This window comes from Oncorhynchus masou, chromosome 25 (genome assembly GCF_036934945.1).
Source record: "Oncorhynchus masou masou isolate Uvic2021 chromosome 25, UVic_Omas_1.1, whole genome shotgun sequence".
Lineage (NCBI taxonomy): Eukaryota > Metazoa > Chordata > Actinopteri > Salmoniformes > Salmonidae > Oncorhynchus > Oncorhynchus masou.
In genome coordinates this window covers 26155387-26175316 of record NC_088236.1, presented here as the reverse complement: position 1 = coordinate 26175316, position 19930 = coordinate 26155387, and the positions used below count along the sequence as shown (strand labels likewise).

General features: G+C 42.7%; 2 protein-coding genes across 4 annotated transcripts in view; one reads left to right on the top strand and one right to left on the bottom strand.

Moving 5' to 3' along the window:
- Window positions 1-382: 382 nt before the first annotated feature.
- On the bottom strand, window positions 383-14748 carry LOC135513527 (protein unc-45 homolog B-like). Its single transcript, XM_064936403.1, has 20 exons — window positions 14642-14748; window positions 13697-13867; window positions 13533-13569; window positions 13185-13360; window positions 12968-13057; window positions 12653-12820; window positions 12286-12451; window positions 11908-12078; window positions 11525-11696; window positions 10996-11296; window positions 10727-10821; window positions 6825-6966; window positions 6562-6702; window positions 6196-6323; window positions 5170-5236; window positions 4551-4664; window positions 2456-2571; window positions 1840-1957; window positions 1579-1734; window positions 383-1141 (listed from the first exon to the last, which is right to left on the bottom strand). The coding sequence occupies exons 2-20, from the start codon at window positions 13865-13867 to the stop codon at window positions 872-874; spliced, it is 2799 nt and encodes a 932-aa protein (XP_064792475.1). The 5' UTR covers window positions 14642-14748; the 3' UTR covers window positions 383-871.
- Window positions 14749-15775: 1027 nt separating this feature from the next.
- LOC135513981 (phosphatidylinositol 4-phosphate 5-kinase type-1 beta-like) overlaps window positions 15776-19930 on the top strand; it is a 78707-nt gene continuing 74552 nt past the window's right edge. For 2 of the 3 annotated variants that reach the window (XM_064937050.1, XM_064937048.1), the window contains exon 1: window positions 15777-15998. The gene's annotated coding sequence lies outside the window, so the exon portion shown is untranslated. Of the gene's footprint in view, window positions 15999-19930 lie in introns of all 3 variants that reach the window. The other variant, XM_064937047.1, reaches the window with a different exon arrangement.

The window sequence follows — 19930 nt, the reverse complement described above, 5'->3', positions numbered from 1 at the left end:
TGTGCACAGCTGAGCGCCTGCTGCTGACGTCACTCACAACGCACTTTTGCAGCCAGGCTCGTGTTGTGACAGAATCTTTTTTTTTGTCATTTAGAGGGAAAATGCGTGCATTTTAGCGTTTGAGTCACTTTTCAAAAGTTGCTAAAAATTCCAAATACATTTTTAAAACTAGGTCAATTTGTTGTCAGGTGCTGTTTGAAAAAATAGTTGCCAAGGTAGTCTGAAAAGTTGCTAAATCTAGCAACAAAATTGCTAAATTGGCATCACTGGGAGAAATACTGTAGGTACCTGCACTATGATAGCAATATTTTAGAAAGGCGGGGTTTGAGTGTCTGGTATCTATTGACAACCCTAACAATCCATGCAAGAATTGAACAGCGTATTTTCCTAAAAATCCAATCTTTATCCTTAAGTGAAAAATTACATTAAACAAACACCTCTCATCAACACAAATACACTTTACTTAACTAACTGAAAACTCAGATAAATATATTTGTATGGTCTCTGAATTCAGGAGAGCAGACCCTGCCTTAATTGCTCAGGTGGATCGGTCCTATCACCTTGCCTCCCTGTCCATAGGCCTACAACCTTAAATCTCTGGACCTCGATCTGTGGAATGAATCTCATCAGTCCATAAACAAGTTACTGTAATTAGCTCTCAAGTTGTAATTTTAGGTACAATCTGCAAGTTCAATGTCCTGTGACAAGTGTTAGCCTGACACTTTGGGGGGACTGAGGGTAGTGAGGCGGTATGGGCATCTGCAGGTGTACCCGCCAAATAAGAGACAAATAACTTGGTGTTGCGCCTTTGAGGGGGTAGGACCAATGCATGCCAGTCCCTGGTACTACAAAAAGGTTGAGGAACACTGCTTTAAGGGGTTGTGAAGGGCTTGATGAGGCCGAGGTCCATGGCCTTGACCAGGCATGTGCGTGCCACATCGATCACAATCTGCCTCTTGGGGTTGTCCATTGCTTTGCCAATCACTGTCAGGATCTCCAGGATCTCGCTCTCCATCAGCTTCTTGGCCAGCTCGTTGTCGTCTGAGTTCAGCATGTTGTACACGATCACAAGGCCTCTGTGCTGGATCTGGGGCTGATCATGGAGAATCAGCCTCTGAAGGATCTCCATCCACTGCAGCGTCTGTAGAGAACCGAGAAAAGATTGATCAGTCAGTCAAATGATTACAAGCGCTTTACATTTGACAAGTGATGTAGATGAGGCCTCATAATTATGACACATTGATTAGGTAATATATATTTTGTTCAAAATATTAGGAACACCTGCTCTTTCCATGACAGACTGACAAGATGAATGCTATGATCCCTTATTGATGTCACTTGTTAAATCCACTTCAATCAGTGTAGATGAAGGGGAGGAGACAGTTATTGATTATGTAATATATAACTATATTCACTGTTGTGATTCTACACTAATTTGGTAACATAGAACTGTAATTAGTATCAAGATGATTCAGTGTTGTGCTTGATTGGCACAGTTCAATTAAATTAGGAATTTTGCACAGGAACTGTCCTTGGGTCACCCCAAAGTGAGTGGTGAATGCAACCAGACAGACGTACCACCAGGGTCATCTTGGTGCACAGCTTCTTCTGGGCAGCGGTGAGCATGGCCAGGCCCCCGGCTGCAGCTCTCTGGAGCTTTTCATTATCCTCAACACACATCAGCACCAGCAGCTTCAGTCTATCATTCCCATCCTCCAGGTAACGATCCTGCACCTGGAATACACACACACACAATGATGACATTACACTGGGTGACAAGTCTATCACACACACAATGTAATGATATTGTTCCCAAAGAGTGATGGGGTTCCCTCTTACCTCTTTGCACGTCACCAGGTTGCACATGCACTCTGTGGCTGCCTGTCTGATATGGTCATGGTCTTCAAACATGTACTGCTCAATCTCAGGGAGAGCCTTCTCTTTCAGGATCTTCACCCTAGTGCCACGGAGGATGGGAAGAAAGAGTTAATGAATCAGGCAACCATCTCATCTCCTCCACTCAAAATGGTTTGGCAGCAACAGTGAAAAAATCTAAATGAACTCTGGAAAGTCCCCAGAGCATATATTAGCCCATGTTTAGTGTCATATGAATAAACACACTTATCCGGAGACACCTGAAACCCCACCTCTTTAAGGAATACCTAGGATAGGATAAAGTAATCCTTCTCACCCCCCCCCCTTAAATGATTTAGATGCACTATTGTAAAGTGGCTGTTCCACTGGATGTCATAAGGTGAATTCACCAATTTGTAAGTCGCTCTGGATAAGAGCGTCTGCCAAATGACTTAAATGTAAAATGTAATCCTCTCACACCTCAATATTACCTTATATTGATTGTTGAATTGTGTAATTAATCCAAAATAGTCTCTGGTGTTTTGTTGGGTTATACATACATACATACTGTGGTGTGGTTGGTAAACAAACAGACCCTCACCTCAGTTTGTCGTTGAGACCAGCCAAATTGGTGAGACTCAGAAGTGCCTCGTAGTTCTGCACCCCGTCTCTTTCAGGGTGCAACAGGCTGACCAGAGGACGCACCACCTCATAGATCTGCCAGAGAGAGTTGACAAGGCATTTTTATTTAACCAGGTAGGCTAGTTGAGAACAAGTTCTCATTTACAACTGCGACCTGGCCAAGATAAAGCAAAGCAGTGTGACACAGACAACAACACAGAGTTACACGTGGAATACACAATAAACAAGCCAATGACACAGTAGAAAAAAGAAAGTCTATATACAGTGTGTGCAAAAGGCATGAGGAGGTAGGCAATAAATAGGCCATAGGAGCAAATAATTACAAATTAGCAGATTAACACTGGAGTGATAAATGAGTAGATGATGTGCAAGTAGAGATACTGGTGTGCAAAAGAGCAGAAAAGTAAATACAAACAGTATAGGGATAAGGTAGGTAGATTGGGTGGGCTATTTACAGATGGACTATGTATAGCTGCAGCGATCGGTTAGCTGATGTTTAAAGTTGGTGAGGGGGAAAAAAAGTCTCCAACTTCAGCGATTTTTGCAATTTGTTCCAGTCACTGGCAGCAGAGAACAGGAAGGAAAGGCGGCCAAACGAGGTGTTGGCTTTGGGGATGATCAGTGAGATATACCTGCTGGAACGTGTGCTACGGGTGGGTGTTGTTATCGTGACCAATGAACTGAGAAGGCGGAGCTTTATCTAGCATAGACTTATAGATGACCTGGAGCCAGTGGGTCTGGCGCCAAATATGTTGTGAGGGCCAGCTGACTGGAGCATACAGGTCGCAGTGGTGGGTGGTATAAGGTGATTTGGTAACAAAATGGATGGCACTGTGATAGACTGCATCCAGTTTGCTGAGTAGAGTATTGGAAGCTATTTTGTAGATGACATCGCCAAAGTCGAGGATCGGTAGGATAGTCAGTTTTACTAGGGTCAGTTTGGCGGCGTGAGTGAAGGAGGCTTTGTTGCGAAATAGAAAGCCGATTCTAGATTTGATTTTGGATTGGAGATGTTTAATATGAGTCTGGAAGGAGAGTTTACAGTCTAACCAGACACCTAGTAGCCAGGAGGAAGGCATGGCCAGCCGTTGAGAAATGCTTATTGAAATCTTCGATTATCATGGATTTATTGGTGGTGTCCGTATTACCTAGCCTCAGTGCAGTGGGCAGCTGGGAGGAGGTGCTCTTGTTCTCCATGGACTTACCATGTCCCAAAACTTTTGAATTAGAGCTACTGGATGCACATTTCTGCTTGAAAAAGCTGGCCTTTGCTTTCCTGACTGACTGCGTGTATTGGTTCCTGACTTCCCTGAACAGTTGCATATCGCGGGGACCATTCGATGCTAATGCAGTCGGTCACAGGATGTTTTTGTGCTGTTCAAGGGCAGTCAGGTCTGTAGTGAACCAAGGGCTATATCTGTTCTTAGTTCTGCATTTTTTGAACGGGGCATGCTTATCTAAGATGGTGAGGAAGTTACTTTTAAAGAATGACCAGGCATCCTCGACTGACGGGATGAGGTCAATATCCTTCCAGGATACCCGGGCCAGGTCGATTAGAAAGGCCTGCTCGCAGAAGTGTTTTAGGGAGCGTTTGACAGTGATGAGGGGTGGTCGTTTGACCGTGGCCTCATAGCGGATACAGGCAATGAGGCAGTGATCGCTGAGATCCTGATTGAAAACAGAGGAGGTGTATTTGGAGGGCAAGTTGGTCAGGATAATGTCCATGGGGGTGCCCATGTTTACAGATTTAGGGTTGTACCTGGTGGGTTCCTTGATGATTTGTGTGAGATTGAGGGCATCTAGCTTAGATTGTAGGACTGCTGGGGTGTTACGCATATCCCAGTTTAGGTCACCTAACAGAACAAACTCTAAAGCTAGGCATGATGAGGGAGGGAGGGTAAAAGAGAGGAACCCGAAAGAGAGTGACATAGTAAGAAAGGATATGAAGGACAGAGAAATAAGAATAAAGTTGAGTTGAAAAAGTATGAGTTTTACTGAATGCAAGACAACTAAAATACATACACATAACAGGAAGTGGTCAGACAGGTTCTTACCCTCTCTCCAGGGAATGCGATCTCCGGGTTGGAGACAGCAGCGATCTTGGCCAGGGCATGTGCGGCCCTTACTTTCCCTATAGCTGATCCCTCCAGAGCCAGTGGGATCAGAGCCTGGTGATCACACAGCAAGAGATCAGAGGTTCAGACACAGACCCACACACACTTCAACTTTTACTGTGACATTACAACATACTCTAGCCCAGGGGTCGGCAACCCTGTTCCTGAATGCTGCAGGTATTGCAGGATATTGTCCCATCTAGGCACCATGCCAGACCAACTGAGCTAATTTATCAGTTCAGTGATTGACTAAATTCAACACACCTGATCTTCCAGCTTGGTTAAATCAAAAAACATGAAGTGCCTGCTGCACTCCAGGACTGCCTTCCCCTGCTCTAGCCTGCATTCGCCTATGGTTGGCCAGACACTACTTGACTGATCCATGCTCAAACCACAGTTTAGTTTTAACTATGACACCTCATAGTTGTTTTGAAAAGATAACGTTTTCTCTATAGAGTCAGAACACTACTGGTTAAATAAAGGTAATAAATCAAATGTAAATTTAGAATGTGTTATAGATTATACTAGAATGGAAAATATTGTTATGTCTGTCACTCACCTTGCCCCCTCCATGGGCGCAAATAGTGCCACGGTCTTTGGGATCATCTGCCAAGGCAAGGAACACCCTGCAAATCAAAGCAAATACCAATTATTTCAATCTCATTTGTTCTGCAGTATTGCTAATTGCATGTACTGACTGGATAAATATGAGTATTTTATTAGGATCCCTATTATCTGTTGCTAAAGCAGCAGCTACTCTTCCTGGGGTGCACACAAAACATGACATAATACAGAACATTAATAGACAAGAACAGCTCAAGGATGGAACTACACACATTTAAAATAAGAACAATAGAACCAAAAAACGTCCTGCTGACACAACACAGAGAAACAGAGAGACCCATTAAGGCCTACATACAAATACATGAATTATTACATTTCCAATCTCATATATTCCATTCACATTCAGTAGCATCTATCAGTTACACGCATACATACATCAGTACATATGCATATACACTGAGTATGCAAAACATAAAGAATACCTGCTCTTTCCATGACATAGACTGACCAGGTGAATCCAGGTGAAAACTATGATCCCTTATTGATGTCACTTGTTAAATCCCCTTCAATCAGTGTAGATGAAGGAGAGGAGACGGGTTAAAGAACGATTTTTAAGCCTTGAGACAATTGAGACATGGATTGTGTATGTGTGCCATCTGGAGGGAGAATGGGCAAGACAAATGATTTAAGTGCCTTGAACTGTGTATGGTAGTAGGTGCCAGGCGCACCAGTTTGTGTCAAGAACTGCAACGCTGCTGGGTTTTTCACGCTCAACAGTTTCCTGTGTGTATCAAGAATGGTCCACCACCAAAGGACATCCAGCCAACTTGACACAACTGTGGGAAGCATTGGAGTGAACATGGGCCAGCATCCCTGTGAAACGCTTTGAGGCTATTCTGAGGGCAAAAGGAGATGCAACTCAATATTAGGAAGTTGTTCCTAATGTTTGGTATACTCAGTTTATAAGAATGTCTGTGACATAGCTAAATGCTCGAGCCTAGTACAGTTCCAGGTTGCTCACCTTGCCAGCATCTCTTTGGTCTGGTCAGTCAGGAGAACGTTGTCAGCTTTCACCATGACAGTGAGAGCTGAGATGACCCCTCCCTTTAGCATCCTCTTCACTCTCTTCTGGATGAAATCTTTCTTGTCCTAAGGGCAGAGAAGTGTGTGTATTGTCAGCACCTCCCTCAGATAATATACAGTACCTAGGGCCTCACAATAAAAAATATAACTTTTCTTACAGTAGAGAGCAGCATAGTCACATTTATATATACTTTATGCTAGTTAAGTTAACAGTGCTTATTCTGTCCTGACATAAGGATGACTTGTTGTACAGTTCTGCCCACCAGACAGACAGAGGGAGGCCTGTGTCTTTCTCTTATCTTACCTTGGGGTGCTGCTCAGGGACGTGCTGCTTGGAGAACTTGGCCAGCTGAACCAGCTCAGGCATGATGTCTTTCTTCTCATAGCTGTTGGTGCAGTTGACCAGGGTACAGGCCACAGCATACAGGATGGTCTTATCTTTAGACTGTGTCACAGGGAATAGTGAAGTTTAATCCTCTCCTCCAGGTCGCATATGTAATGCCACTATGCTCATGTTATGTGCTATGAGTGGTGTCTATCCTCTGTCTTCAATAATACAGTACATACCTTGGCCAGGTCAAACATGGCTTTCATGGCAGGATCATCCTCAACAAAGTCATCTTTTACATCAGCGTCTTGGGTTAAGTAGGCCAAACCTTCTATAGCCCACTTCCTGGTCCTCGTGTCCATGGCAGAGTTACACAACCACCTGACACACACAGGAAGAGTGTTAACAGGGAACAGGGCTAACAGGAAATGGTCCGCCATCTTGGGATTATGATCATGGGAAGCTATTTCAAAATCACTCTGAGGGAATATAATGAACATAAGGTTACAGCTCTGTACACAATCTATTACTCCTGATATTGTTAGTCCATAATACTTTTGAAACGGAGCCTGTGATGGACTGTCTATCTATTAATACTTCAATGAGCATTAACACCAAAAAGTTACACAACAGCTATAGTTGCAAGAAAAAGTATGTGAACCCTTTGGAATTACCTGGATTTCTGCATAAATTGGTCATACAATTTGATCTGATCTTCATCGAAGTCACAACAATAGAGAAACACAGGGTGCTTAAATTAATAACACACACGTTATTGTATTTTTTTGTCTATATTGAATACATAATTTAAACATTCACAGTGTAGGTTGGAAAAATTATGTGAACCCCTAGGCTAATGACTTCTCCAAAAGCTAATTGGAGTCAGGAGTCAGCTTACCTGGAGTCCAATCAATGAGACGAGATTGGAGATGGTTAGAACTGCCCTGCCCTATAAAAAACACTCACAACAGTTTAGTTTGCTATTCAGAAGAAGCATTGCCTGATGTGAACCATGCCTTAAACAAAAGAGATCGCAGAAGACTTAATAAGATTAAGAAATGTTGACTTGCATAAAGCTGGAAAGGGTTACAAAACTATCTCTAAAAGCCTTGATCTCTAAAAGCCTCAGTCCACAGTAAGACAAATTGTCTATAAATGGAAAACATTCAGCACTGTTGCTATTCTCCCTAGGAGTGGCCGACCTGCAAAGATGACTGCAAGAGCACAGCGCAGAATGATCAATGAGGTTAAGAAGAATCCTAGAGTGTCAGTTAAAGATTTACAGAAATCTCTGGAATATGCTAACATCTCTGACGGGTCTACGATACGTAAAACACTAAACAAGAACGGTGTTCATGGGAAGACACCACGGAAGAAGCCACTGCTGTCCAAAAAAACATTGCTACACGTCTGAAGTTCGCAAAAGAGCACCTGTATGTTCCACAACGCTACTGGCAAAATATTCTGTCGACAGATTAAACTAAAGTTGAGTTGTTTGGAAGGTACACACAACACTATGTGTGGAGAGAAAAAAAGGCACACCAACATCAACTTCATCCCAACTGTAAAGTATGGTGGAGTGAGCATCATGGTTTGGGGCTGCTTTGCTGCCTCAGGGCCTTGACAGCTTGCTATCAATGATGGAAAAATAAAGTCACAAGTTTAACAAGACATTTTACAGGAGAATGTTAGGCTATCTGCCCGCTAATTGAAGCTCAACAGAAGTTGAGTGATGCAGCAAGACGACAACCTAACACACAGAAGTAAATCAAGAGGTCGACCGATTAATCGGGATGGCCAATTTCAAGTTTTCATAGCAATCTGTATTTTTGGACACCGATTGGCCGATTTATTATTTAATTTTTGTATTTTTTAAAACACCTTTATTTAACTAGGCAAGTCAGTTAAAAACACATTCTTATTTTCAATGACGGCCTAGGAACGGTGGGTTAACTGCCTTGTTCAGGGGCAGAACGACAGATTTTTACCTGGTCAGCTCGGGGATTTGTTTTTGCAACCTTCTGGTTACTAGTCCAACGCTCTAACCACCTGCCTTACATTGCATTCCACGAGGAGCAGGCTGACTACCTGTTACGCGAGGGCAGCAAGAAGCCAAGGTAAGTTGCTAGCTAGCATTAAATGTATCTTATAACAAACAATCAACCTTAACATAATCACTAGTTAACTACACATGGTTGATATTTCTAGCTTATCCTGCGTTGCATATAATCGATGCGGTGCCTTTTAATTTCTCATCGAATCACAGCCTACTTCGTCAAACGGGTGATGATTTAACAAGCTAATTTGTGAAAAAAGCACTGTCGTTGCACCAATGTACCTAACCATAAACATCAATGCCTTTCTTTAAAATCAATAGACAAGTATATATTTTTAAACCTGCATATTTAATTAATATTGCCTGCTAACATGAATTTCTTATAACTAGGGAAATTGTGTCACTTCTCTTGCGTTCTGTGCAAGCAGAGTCAGGGTATATGCAGCAGTTTGGGCCGCCTGGCTCATTGCGAACTGTGTGAAGTACATTTATTCCTAACAAAGACTGTAATTAATTTGCCAGAATTGTACATAATAATGCCATAACATTGAAGGTTGTACAATGTAACAGCAAAATTTAGACGTAGGGATGCCATCCGTTAGACAAAATACGGAGCGGTTCCGTAATTCACTGAAAGAATAAACATTTTGTTTTCGAAATGATCGTTTCCGTATTCAACCATATTAATGACCAAAGGCTCTTATTTCTGTGTTATTATGTTATAATTAAGTCTATGATTTGATAGAGCAGTCTGACTGAGCGGTGGTAGGCAGCAGCAGGCTCGTAAGCATTCATTCAAACAGCACTTTTGTGCGTTTGCCAGCAGCTCGCTGTTTGACTTCAAGCCTATCAACTCTTGAGATTAGGCTGGTGTAACCGATGTGAAATGGCTAGCTAGTTAGCGCGTTGCACGCTAATCGTGTTTCAAACGTCACTCGCTCTGAGACTTGGAGTACTTCCCCTTGCTCTGCAAGGGCCGCAGCTTTTGTGGAGCGATGGGTAACGATGCTTCGAGGGTGGCTGTTGATGTGTTCCTGGTTCGAGCCCAGGTAGGGGCGAGGAGAGGGACGGAAGCTATACTGTTACACTGGCAATACTAAAGAGCCTATAAGAACATCCAATAGTCAAAGGTTAATGAAATACAAATGGTATAGAGAGATATAGTCCTATAATAACTACAACCTAAAACTTCTTACCTGGGAATATTGAAGACTCATGTTAAAAGGAACCACCAGCTTTCATATGTTCTCATGCTCTGAGCAAGGAACTTAAACGTTAGCTTTCTTACATGGCACATATTGCACTTTTACTTTCTTCTCCAACACTTTGTTTTTGCATTATTTAAACCAAATTGAACATGTTTCATTATTTATTTGAGGCTAAATTTATTTTTATTGATCTATTATATTAAGTTAAAATAAGTTAATTCAGTATTGTTGTAATTGTCATTATTACAAATACATTTTTAAAAACTGGCCGATTTTAATCGGTATCTGCTTTTTTTTTTGGTCTTCCAATAATCGGTATCAGCTTTTTTTTTGGGGGGGGGGGGCCTTCCAATAATCGGTATCGGCTTTTTGGGGTCTTCCAATAATCGGTCTCTGTTGAAAAATCATAATCGGTCGACCTCTAGTCTGGAGTAGCCCAGTCAGTCCTGAACTCAACCCGATTGAGATGCTGTGGCATGACCTCAAGACAGCGGTTCACACCAGACATCCCAAGAATATTGCTGAACTGAAACAGTTTCTTTTTAAAGAGGAATGGTCCAAAATTCCTCCTGATCTTTGTGCAGGTCTGATCCACAACTACAGAAAACTTTTGGTTGAGGTTATTGCTGCCAAAGGAGGGTCAACCAGTTATTAAATCCAAGGGTTCACATACTTTTTCCACCCTACACTGTGAATGTTTACACAGTGTTAATAAAATGCATAATTGTTTGTGTTATTAGTTTAAGCAGACTGTGTGTCTAATGTTGTGACTTAGATGACATTTTATGACCACTTTATGCAGAAATCCAGGTAATTCCAAAGGGTTCATTTACTTTTTCTTGCCACTGTACATAATCAGAGCCACAAAACCACTTACTTCCTACACTGCTTGGCCAGTTTCTCAGTGGAGCCTTCAGCAAACTGCCTCATACTATAGTCATCTCCACCTGCTGAGCCTAGCTTACACAGACCCTGGGGAAAGGAACCCACACACACACAATATTGAGTTCATGAACTTGTAAGGTTGGATAAATCTGAAGACTCCCTGTAATGCTTTCAAACATGAACTATCAATGAACCACTAAAAAATAAAAATGTCCATTCTATTCCATCTTTCCATAGTATGGAAATCTAAAGCTCGCTCACCACCAGTGCACGGATTTTGATCTTATCGTTCTTCGTCTTCTTGTAGATGTCTTTGAGCAGTGACACACCGTTGGTGATGATGAAGGAGGCGCGGCTCATCTTGGTCGAGGAGTGGATCAGTGCTTCCACTGCGACCATCTGGTCCACCTCACGCTCGGAGCCGCACAGCGCCACCATCATCTCCATGATGCCCTGGCGACCCACCAGCTGGTTGCCCACTTCGAAGGGGCCCTGCAGCAGGCCTGACAGAGCATTGATGGCGTGGATGTTCCTGTCCATGTCGTTGGGGTCAAACTTGCCTCTGTGGAACGGGACATGGTCAGGTGGAGCGGGGTTAAGGAATAGATGAGGGAGGAGGTCAGGGATAAATGTTAGTCTGTTAATTTAGTACTTATCCCCACCACCAACTCTATGGTGCTGTTAGATACTTCCCCTGTTGTAACATTACTCATGATGTTATTGTCATGATGTTATTGTCATTAGATATGGTACTTGTACGTTGCTGTTATGTTACTAATTTGCAACTCACTTGATGTACTCGTCACAGACTTCCCTATAGTTGTCTCTCTCGGGGTCGCAGCGCAGGTCGTCCCAGAGCTTGTCGAGGAGCACGCTGGCGATGAGCTGAGTGTTCTCTGTCATGGGCAGCTGGTCTGGGAGGTCAGGTATCTGGCCACACACCTTCAGGATCTTCTTCAGACCTGGGGGGTTCACAAAGCAAGATGAATGGCAACTTTCCTACATTAAGTTGTTACTCTCAGTACTACATCTTTTTTTTCTTCAATACAAACCATAAAATAATGTTTCTCAAGAACAAGACATAAACCCACAACTGACATGAACAGAGAAGAACTATATCAGAGGCCTACTTAGTGTCACAGATCATGGGGAAAGCTACAGTAACCCACTCACCATGGTCGATCGTAAAGAGGCTCTTGGAGTGGTCAGGGTCTTTCTTGTCCTTGCGAGGCACGTTTCTGGTCAGCAGGTTCAGGGCCTGGTCTCTGCCATGTCCTGAAACCTTCTTACTGGCAACCATCTCCAGCAGGGCCATCAGGATGCTCTTCAAGTCCTTGCTTGCATCTGCAGGGGAGCATAGAAAATGTCAGACCCGTTTTATAAAACACAAACCAGATTAGAATGACGAGACCTTCAAAATCAGTTTATATAGCTGATGATGCTATTCAGAGGCATTTCAAGTTTGGTAAAAAGCATTACATAAATGTATATACATTTAGGGCTTTTAAGTGAAACTGCTTAGGTAATCAGGAATGTGAGTGGATGTCTCACCCAAAACCAGGGCTTCCTCCTTCCCATAAAACCTCCGGTCTCCGCCAGTGAGGGAGTCATTGATGCACTGGAACAGGTCACAGGTTGCCAAGGCAATGTCCTCGTTGTCGACGGCCATGATGCTGCACAACTTGTCTATGCCCACCAGGTGGATAATGGCCATGGCCTGTTCAGAGACAAACATACAGGTCAACTGAGTGTCCAAAAGGGAACTATTGCTAGACATTACAATAGCAACTTTGAAAATGATCCATATCTGGCTGGAAGGACCAGGAGTTGTGAGGATCAGAAGTACTTGAGGTTTGGCTCCCCGTTTATCTCCTTCTCACAGAACCTATAATGCACCTCTGTCTTCCCTGCCCCTCACCCGAGCTTTGTGTCCAGTGCACATTCCAGCGAAGGTGCGGATAGCGGCCAGGACCATCTCTACTTTTCCGGTCTCAAGCAAATCCAGTAGCAGAGGCACTCCATTGTTCTGGAAGATTCTCTCTGCGCCAGCTTCTTCTCTGGCCAGAACCACCAGGTTGTTAGCAGCCTACATGGGAAGAAAATATTATTCATTTGCCATTAAAGTTACACACATTGCATTTGATATCAGACTTTAAAAATATTAAAGACCACAGCATCATGCTTATTACAGTTGAATCAATGGAATTGATCTCTACTATGGTGTCATACAAACCATTTCCTTCTTGTCCTTGTCCATCTCCTCATCAAGCAGAATGTCAAACATGTTCTGAACCCGTGAGTCTGTGGAGAAGGTTGTCTTCAGCTGTGGACAGAGAGCGAGAGAGAAGTATCAGATGTGTTTTTCATATCTAGTTCATAAGTCAATAAAATATTATAATCACATAGTCATCTGTAAGTAAACCAATGGATTGTGTCTAAACTGTCCAGACCTTGGCTTGGATCTCCGCCCCCAGCCTCCTGAGGGTCTCCAGGAAGGTCTTGTTTTTGGGCTCGATGGTGGAACACCTCTGGACATCTTTAAAGGCCATGTCCAGCTTGCCCAGCTTCTCCAGAGCCTGGCAGCGCCGGAACAGGGCTTTGACGTCAGCTGCGTCAACGTCAATGGCTGTCGGAGAGCAGAGAATTATACAAGTGTCTGGGTTGAAGTAAAAATATCCCTGTGGCATGAGTATAATACATTATTTGTCATGTTATATGACAGTGAGTGAGCAAAAACCATAACTGGCTGTGTTTTGATTCTTGTTTACGTACTAAACATTTGGTAGACTGTACCGTACCTTTGGAGGCATCGGAGGCTGCATTGGTGTAGCTTTCCTGAGAAGGCAAAGGAGTTAAAAAACATCAGAGGATCAGGAAATCACACCCAGGGATAATTATGAATAATTATAAAACTATTCAAATTTTGCTTGATGAAGGCTTGTGGTTTAGGTGAGGTGTTTACCTTTTTCAGAAAACAGGCTGATCTGTTCCTGTAGACAACGGCGAGAACCTTTTTGTCCGTGCACAACTTGATGGCTTTAGTGTAACACTCAATGGCCTTGTCGACCTCACCGGCTTGGAAATGCTTGTTCCCCTCATCTTTGAACTGGATTGGATCTGCCATCTCACCCATCTGGTAAGGAGAGGAGAAGTTGAAGCTCAAAATCCTAAATATCTTGGTTAGAATTCAGTTGGATTTTTTTACTTCAGGTTTCAGTGTCACTGGTACTTACAAAGTAAACATGTTTTTGGAATATTCCATTACTCCTCTAAAACTATACATTGAACATGTACAGTGGCTATATATACTTAATAACACATTAATGAACTTTAGAACAGATTGCAGCCCATTCTAAATCTGGAAGAATAATAATGTTACCAAATATAACCCTGTTTCTGGTATATTGTTTAACTTTACAACCACTTAAAGGAAACAAGTCAAGAACAATGCCAGCTAAAACATGATCATTTTGACAAGGTTTCCATTCATTGTGAATTAAACATATTAACAGCATGACTCAAACTTTAAGTCAGCATGAGCGATGTACCACATTTCCTAAAAATAACAAACAAATTACAGAAAATATAACATTCTATGAAAAACGGTTACTCTTCTTACCATTTTCACTATGTCTCCTTCTGACCCGAGTCCCCTTTAGCAAATGGCCCTGCACATGTAATCTCTAACTTGAAATGGCCTCCCCTCATGCCTTATTTGGGCATCATTCTGCACCCCAGTGGGGGCCTTACCACTGATACAACCATCCTAATGGACAGACAGCTTCCTGCCACTCCTGATAGACAATCACCATGCCCCTCTCCCCTGACCTGAGAGCCCCTGGCAGGCAAGCATGTCACTCAAGACCTTGTACACTCAAGACATGTGTCCCTTAGAGCCATACGGTACCTTTAGGATTGTGTGATTGTGTCGTCTCCTCTCTTCTCTTCCCTTGCTTGGGTTGTCTAGTGTTGAGCTTCACTGCCTGATTGTTGCGCTGTCAACTTTTTTTGTAGTAATGCAACTCCCCCTCCGTCACAATTGATATTTATACTGAATCTCAATGAGGTGGGCCAGAACCAAGGTGGATACATTTTAAATAAGGGATGGGGGTCTACTCTCCACAGAACAGACACTTGCTGGGAGAACTCTACACTGAATTCCCACATTTAGCATTGGTTTGGGTTTGTTACAATGTCTCATTGCTTTTATGACAACATTCCAATGGAGAATCTTTAGAATAACTGCATAGTAGTTCCTCTTTTTGTTCTCTATTTGTACATAATGACATAGGTAACCCCCTTGAATCATGGTCTGTTCCTGATATGGTCTATTTAAGGAATAGGTTCGATGACAGCTGAGAACTCACCAGCAAATGCATCTACAGCTCTAGTGAAGCGTGGGGCGGGTTGGGTGGAGTGGGGGGTATGGCAGCCACTGACAGCTGTAGGAACACACAGAATGACCTGGCAGCTTCTAGAAAGAGAGAACTCTCTTGTGTGTGTGTGAGAGAGGTATTTTCTACAACTTTCTGGATCTACTTGAAGGTAAACTCCAGTCCTGACCGATGTATATAGAGTTGTTTCATGTAGAATATCGAAGGGGAAAAATAGAAACTGTGTATAGGCTCATCTGTCATTAAAAATACACATCCCTTTATCAAAAACAAACAGAAGGCAGATGTCAACAACAACAAGCAACTGTCTCCCCCCAGCGTCTGGTTCTTCTAAAGGTTTCTTCTGACCTAGGGAGTTTTTCCTCGTCAACTGTGCCTATGCATATTCTCTGTGGGTTTTAGTTGGGTTATGGAAATGACAGCCATTGAATTGTACAACTTTGTTAGCAGACAAATGTGACAGTCGTTCTCAGCCACTAAAAGGCGTTATTTGCCATAATAAATGCACCGTACTGCAAGTGGCAGATCAGTGGTGAAAATCAAATATTTTGCAGCCTAACATTACCATAACTGCCCTGTAGATGGCTAGCTGATTCTAGTTCTGCATCACATCAGAGTAGGTTGTTGGTGCACAATGTCTGGTTATGCTGAGAGGCAGAGAATGAGACATGTGTAACCAAGCCTACCCCTCTCTGTCAGTAGGCTACAGCATAAACTAGGTTACACAGGGAGCCGCACTCACAATTGCTCGCTCGCTCTCTCGTAAATATTGCTACCCGGGACTGGAATACTCCCTGTAATCCCACAGAAAGATAAAATCAACGTCAATCAATCGGTGTACTTCGCTTCACAAACGAGGGCGAACAGCTGGTAAGATTGAGGTGTTATTCATGATAACGAGAATTCTGTATTTACCTGTCCATTGAGCTATCGATTTGAAATTGACAATATTGGTCAGGTGACATGGGGATGACGTTTCAGCAATTGCTTGGCGAAGGTGTTTTTCTCAGTCGAAGAATCAGTCAGACTAATTTGTATTAATATTAATAACAGAATACGCTGCTACCTCACATCAAGAGCTGGCAGTAAACCTTGCCAGACTGCAGCTGTATTCAAGGTAATCGGGGTGCACCGAAGTGTTTGCTTGTGCAGGCTATTGGCAATTAGATTTTCTGGTGTTGTGTTCTTATCAACATCCTCGCCCTATTTTGAGAAACACAGTTTATTCAGGAAAGTGAAATTACGTAATATTGCGGGGAAGTGGCACCTAGCTTGGGGTTAACTTGAAATATTGTGAGTTTGCGACATGAAAGTGGTCAGTTCTTGAACACAGTGCAGTTGACAATTTACCATTGGTGATAAATTGGCTAGACTGGTGCAATTCCACGGTTAAAGTGATGTTAACAGAATGACAGCACAAACCATCATTTTACCCAACTTTCCTTCTACACTAATTCTGCAAGTAAATGTGTTTCTGTAAACGTTTCCATGGAAATGTTTCAAAGTAGTCATTGTGCAATGTACATAGAGTTGCATGGTTTGTTTAACTTTGTAATAATTGTTTTTTGTTTGACATACATTTTAAAGTAAAAAAATATGAGTCTCAGCAACACTCTTAACATGGAATTGCCTGCCTCTTATTGATGATCACATAGGGTTTGTGCTGAATAGCCCATTCCTGTTGTTGATTTCTGGAAAATAAGCCTACCAATTTACTGAGACCAATTATTTTGTCAACATTGGCTGGGTTGGAGACCTTTCTCATTGTTCCAAGGACAAGGACTCTGAGAAGCCTGGGGCATTTCAACACCTGGCGTCCTCAGGGACACACACACACACACACACACACACACACACACACACACACACACACACTTAGTCTTGTTTAACTAATCTTGTGGCGACAAACAATTGATTCCCATTCAAAATCTTATTTTTCCTAACCCCTAGACCTTACCCTAACCCTAAAACCTTAACCTTAAATCTAACGTTTAACCCCTAAGCCTAACACTAATTGTAACCTTAACTCTAACCCTCCTAGAAATAGCCTTTTTCCTTGTGGGGACTAACAAAAGGTCCCCAGTTGGTCAAATGTTTGTTTGTTTGTTTACCATTCTTGTGAAAAGTTCACACACTGCTCTGTGAAATACTTAGTAGGTCACCTCTATGATGTGATTTGTTTTATTTACAGTAGGCTATTGAACTTGAACAACAGGGAACTTTTGTTACACACAACTCCTTTTTTATTTCTCTGAAAATAATCATCACAGAATTTGCGCAATGCCCGTTCTTTTACAACCGGACTCAATTTCATTTCAAAGGGTCCCTACCGAAAAATGAAAAAACATTGCACACAATGTTTTCTATTTAACATCCAAAATGCAAAAGGCTACTGAAAAACTGTCCTATTGCTAACTCTATCAAAGCTGTTATTAACAGCTATTCTAGATTATATACAGTAGCTAGTTACTTTACTGTTATGTGCTCATTGAGCCAGCATCTCAGTATAAATGTGAGTGTAGTGTTGAGGTGTGTGTTTGACAAACTGTGAGGTTGGCTGCTGCTATGGGCGCCAGTCTAATTTCTTCAATGTTTGTTGCTTAGCCCATTGCAACCGCAGTTTCTTGTTTTTTCTGAAAGAAGTGGAACTCTTAGGTCGTCGGCTGCCACACCCCATTTGTGTCAAGGTACAACGAGTTATGCATTCTTTTATGTGTCTTTGGGCACCAATGTTGTACTGGACAGACAGTTGACTATGTCGCCTGTCTGTTGCTATGCACAATTCGTGTCAGCCTCCTTTGTCCTCTTTCATCAATGACCCGTTTTCGACCAGTGGCCTGCCGTTGGCTGGAAGTCCTTTGGGTGGTGCACCATTCTTGATACATAGGGGAAACTGTTGATCATGAAAAACCCAGCAGCTTTGCAGTTGTTGACACACTCAAACCGGTGCGCCTGGCACTTACTACCATACCTCGTTTAAAGGCACTGAAATATTTTGTCTTCCCATTTACCCTCTGAGTGGCATACATACATACATACATACATACATACATACATACATACATACATACATACACAGATCTGCACACACAGAGGATGTGATCATGCTGTAGGAAGGTTAACTGGAAGACTGTGCAAAACAAGGGCTTCGATTCAGCCCTCAAGGAAGCAGACACGACCACACAGACATGTTGGTCTCTGTTGTGGGCATAGTGTTGGGAACATAAACAGCTCAACAGGGTGTTGTTTCCTCTACGGGTTTCTTCTAGTCAACAGTGAACTACCTGGAATCCGTGTCTCCAGCAACCGTGTGTGACTGGTGGGGGTTAAACCCGAGTCAACTGCATACCACTAGACTGCTAGCCCGCTGAGCTAAAGCCTAGTCATTAGCTCAAGGAGCTAAAACCAGTCTTCAGGTCTCAGGCAAGATTACTCATCACACAGGCCTGATTTACCATTCCACATTCATTACATGAGGCTAGGTTCAAATAAACAGTGTCGGGAGATGTTTTCCACAAATTGGATGTCTTAGAACTCATCTGGTTTAAGCAGGTTTGTTGAACAAGCTCTGTCCATTAGCTCAGTGTTTTGCATAGCCCACCCAAAACATCTTGTCACCAGTTTTGCAAACACAATCACTCTGCCCCTCTCATCATAGACACCTTACATTGCTTTGGAACAGTCACAAGGTGTCATGGAGAAAAATTGATTCATTATGGAAACCTTACACTGCAAAACTAATGCGGTGTCATGGAGAAAATTGGGTCCATGAGTCCTGATGAGCTTCCTGTTTCCTGCTGATTTGACTGTGAGGTGGAGTTGGCCAGCTCAAGGTTAGTGTGCCACTGTGAGTTTGAATGGGAAAGCAGCTCATGCAAATCTTGTCCCCTTCGACAAATTATCGCCATAGCAACACCCATGTGCCGTCTGGTTCTGTCCCTGTCCTCATTCTGACAGAAGGCTTGTCATAGCAGAGTCAGGCCTCCCTGAGACATTATGTCATATTTTCCAGCTGGAAAGGGACTGGAGTGGCATGTATGTGTTCCCACAGACTCATTTGACTTGTTCTGTCTGACCTTGGCCCCAGCTCAATTGCTACCACATTCAGTGCATTCGGAAAGTATTCAGACCCCTTCCTTTTTCCACATTTTGTTACGTAACAGCCTTATTCTAAAATGGATTAAATAAAGGTTTTGCTTTGTCAATCTACACACAATACCTCATAATGAAAATGTGAAATCAGGTTTTTAGACATTTTTGCAAATGTATAAAGAATATAAAACATACCTTATTTACATAAGTTGTTAGATCCTTTGCTATGATACTTGAAATTGAGCTCAGGTGCGTCCTATTTCCATTCATCATCATTGAGATGTTTCTACAACTTGATTGGAGTCCATCTGTGCTAAATTCAATTGATTGGCCATGATTTGGAAAGGCACACATCTGTCTATATAAGGTCACATAGTTGACCGTGCATGTCAGAGAAAAGACCAAGCCATGAGGTCGGAGGAATTGTCCATAGAGCTCCGAGACAGGATTGTGTTGAGGCACACATCTGGGAAAGGTTATCAAAAAAATGTATGCAGCATTGAAGGTCCCCAAGAACACAGTGGCCTCCATTCTTACATGGAAGAAGTTTTGAACCACCAAGACACTTCCAAGAGCTGGCCGCCCAGCCAAACTGAGCAATCGGGGGAGAAGGGCCTTGGTCAGGGAGGTGACCAAGAACCCTATAGTCACTCTAACAGAGCTGCAAAGTTCCTCTGTTGAGATGGTTGCCTTTCTGGTAGGTTCTCCCA

Coding starts and splice junctions, on each gene's coding strand:
- LOC135513527 (XM_064936403.1), bottom strand. CDS start 13,867: ATGGGTGAGATGGCAGATCCAATCCAGTTCAAAGATGAGGGGAACAAG. Junction 11,697..11,907: donor CCTCTTTACGATCGACCATG/GTGAGTGGGTTA, acceptor TGAACCCCCCAG/GTCTGAAGAAGATCCTGAAG. Junction 2,572..4,550: donor TCGCATTCCCTGGAGAGAGG/GTAAGAACCTGT, acceptor TCTCTCTGGCAG/ATCTATGAGGTGGTGCGTCC.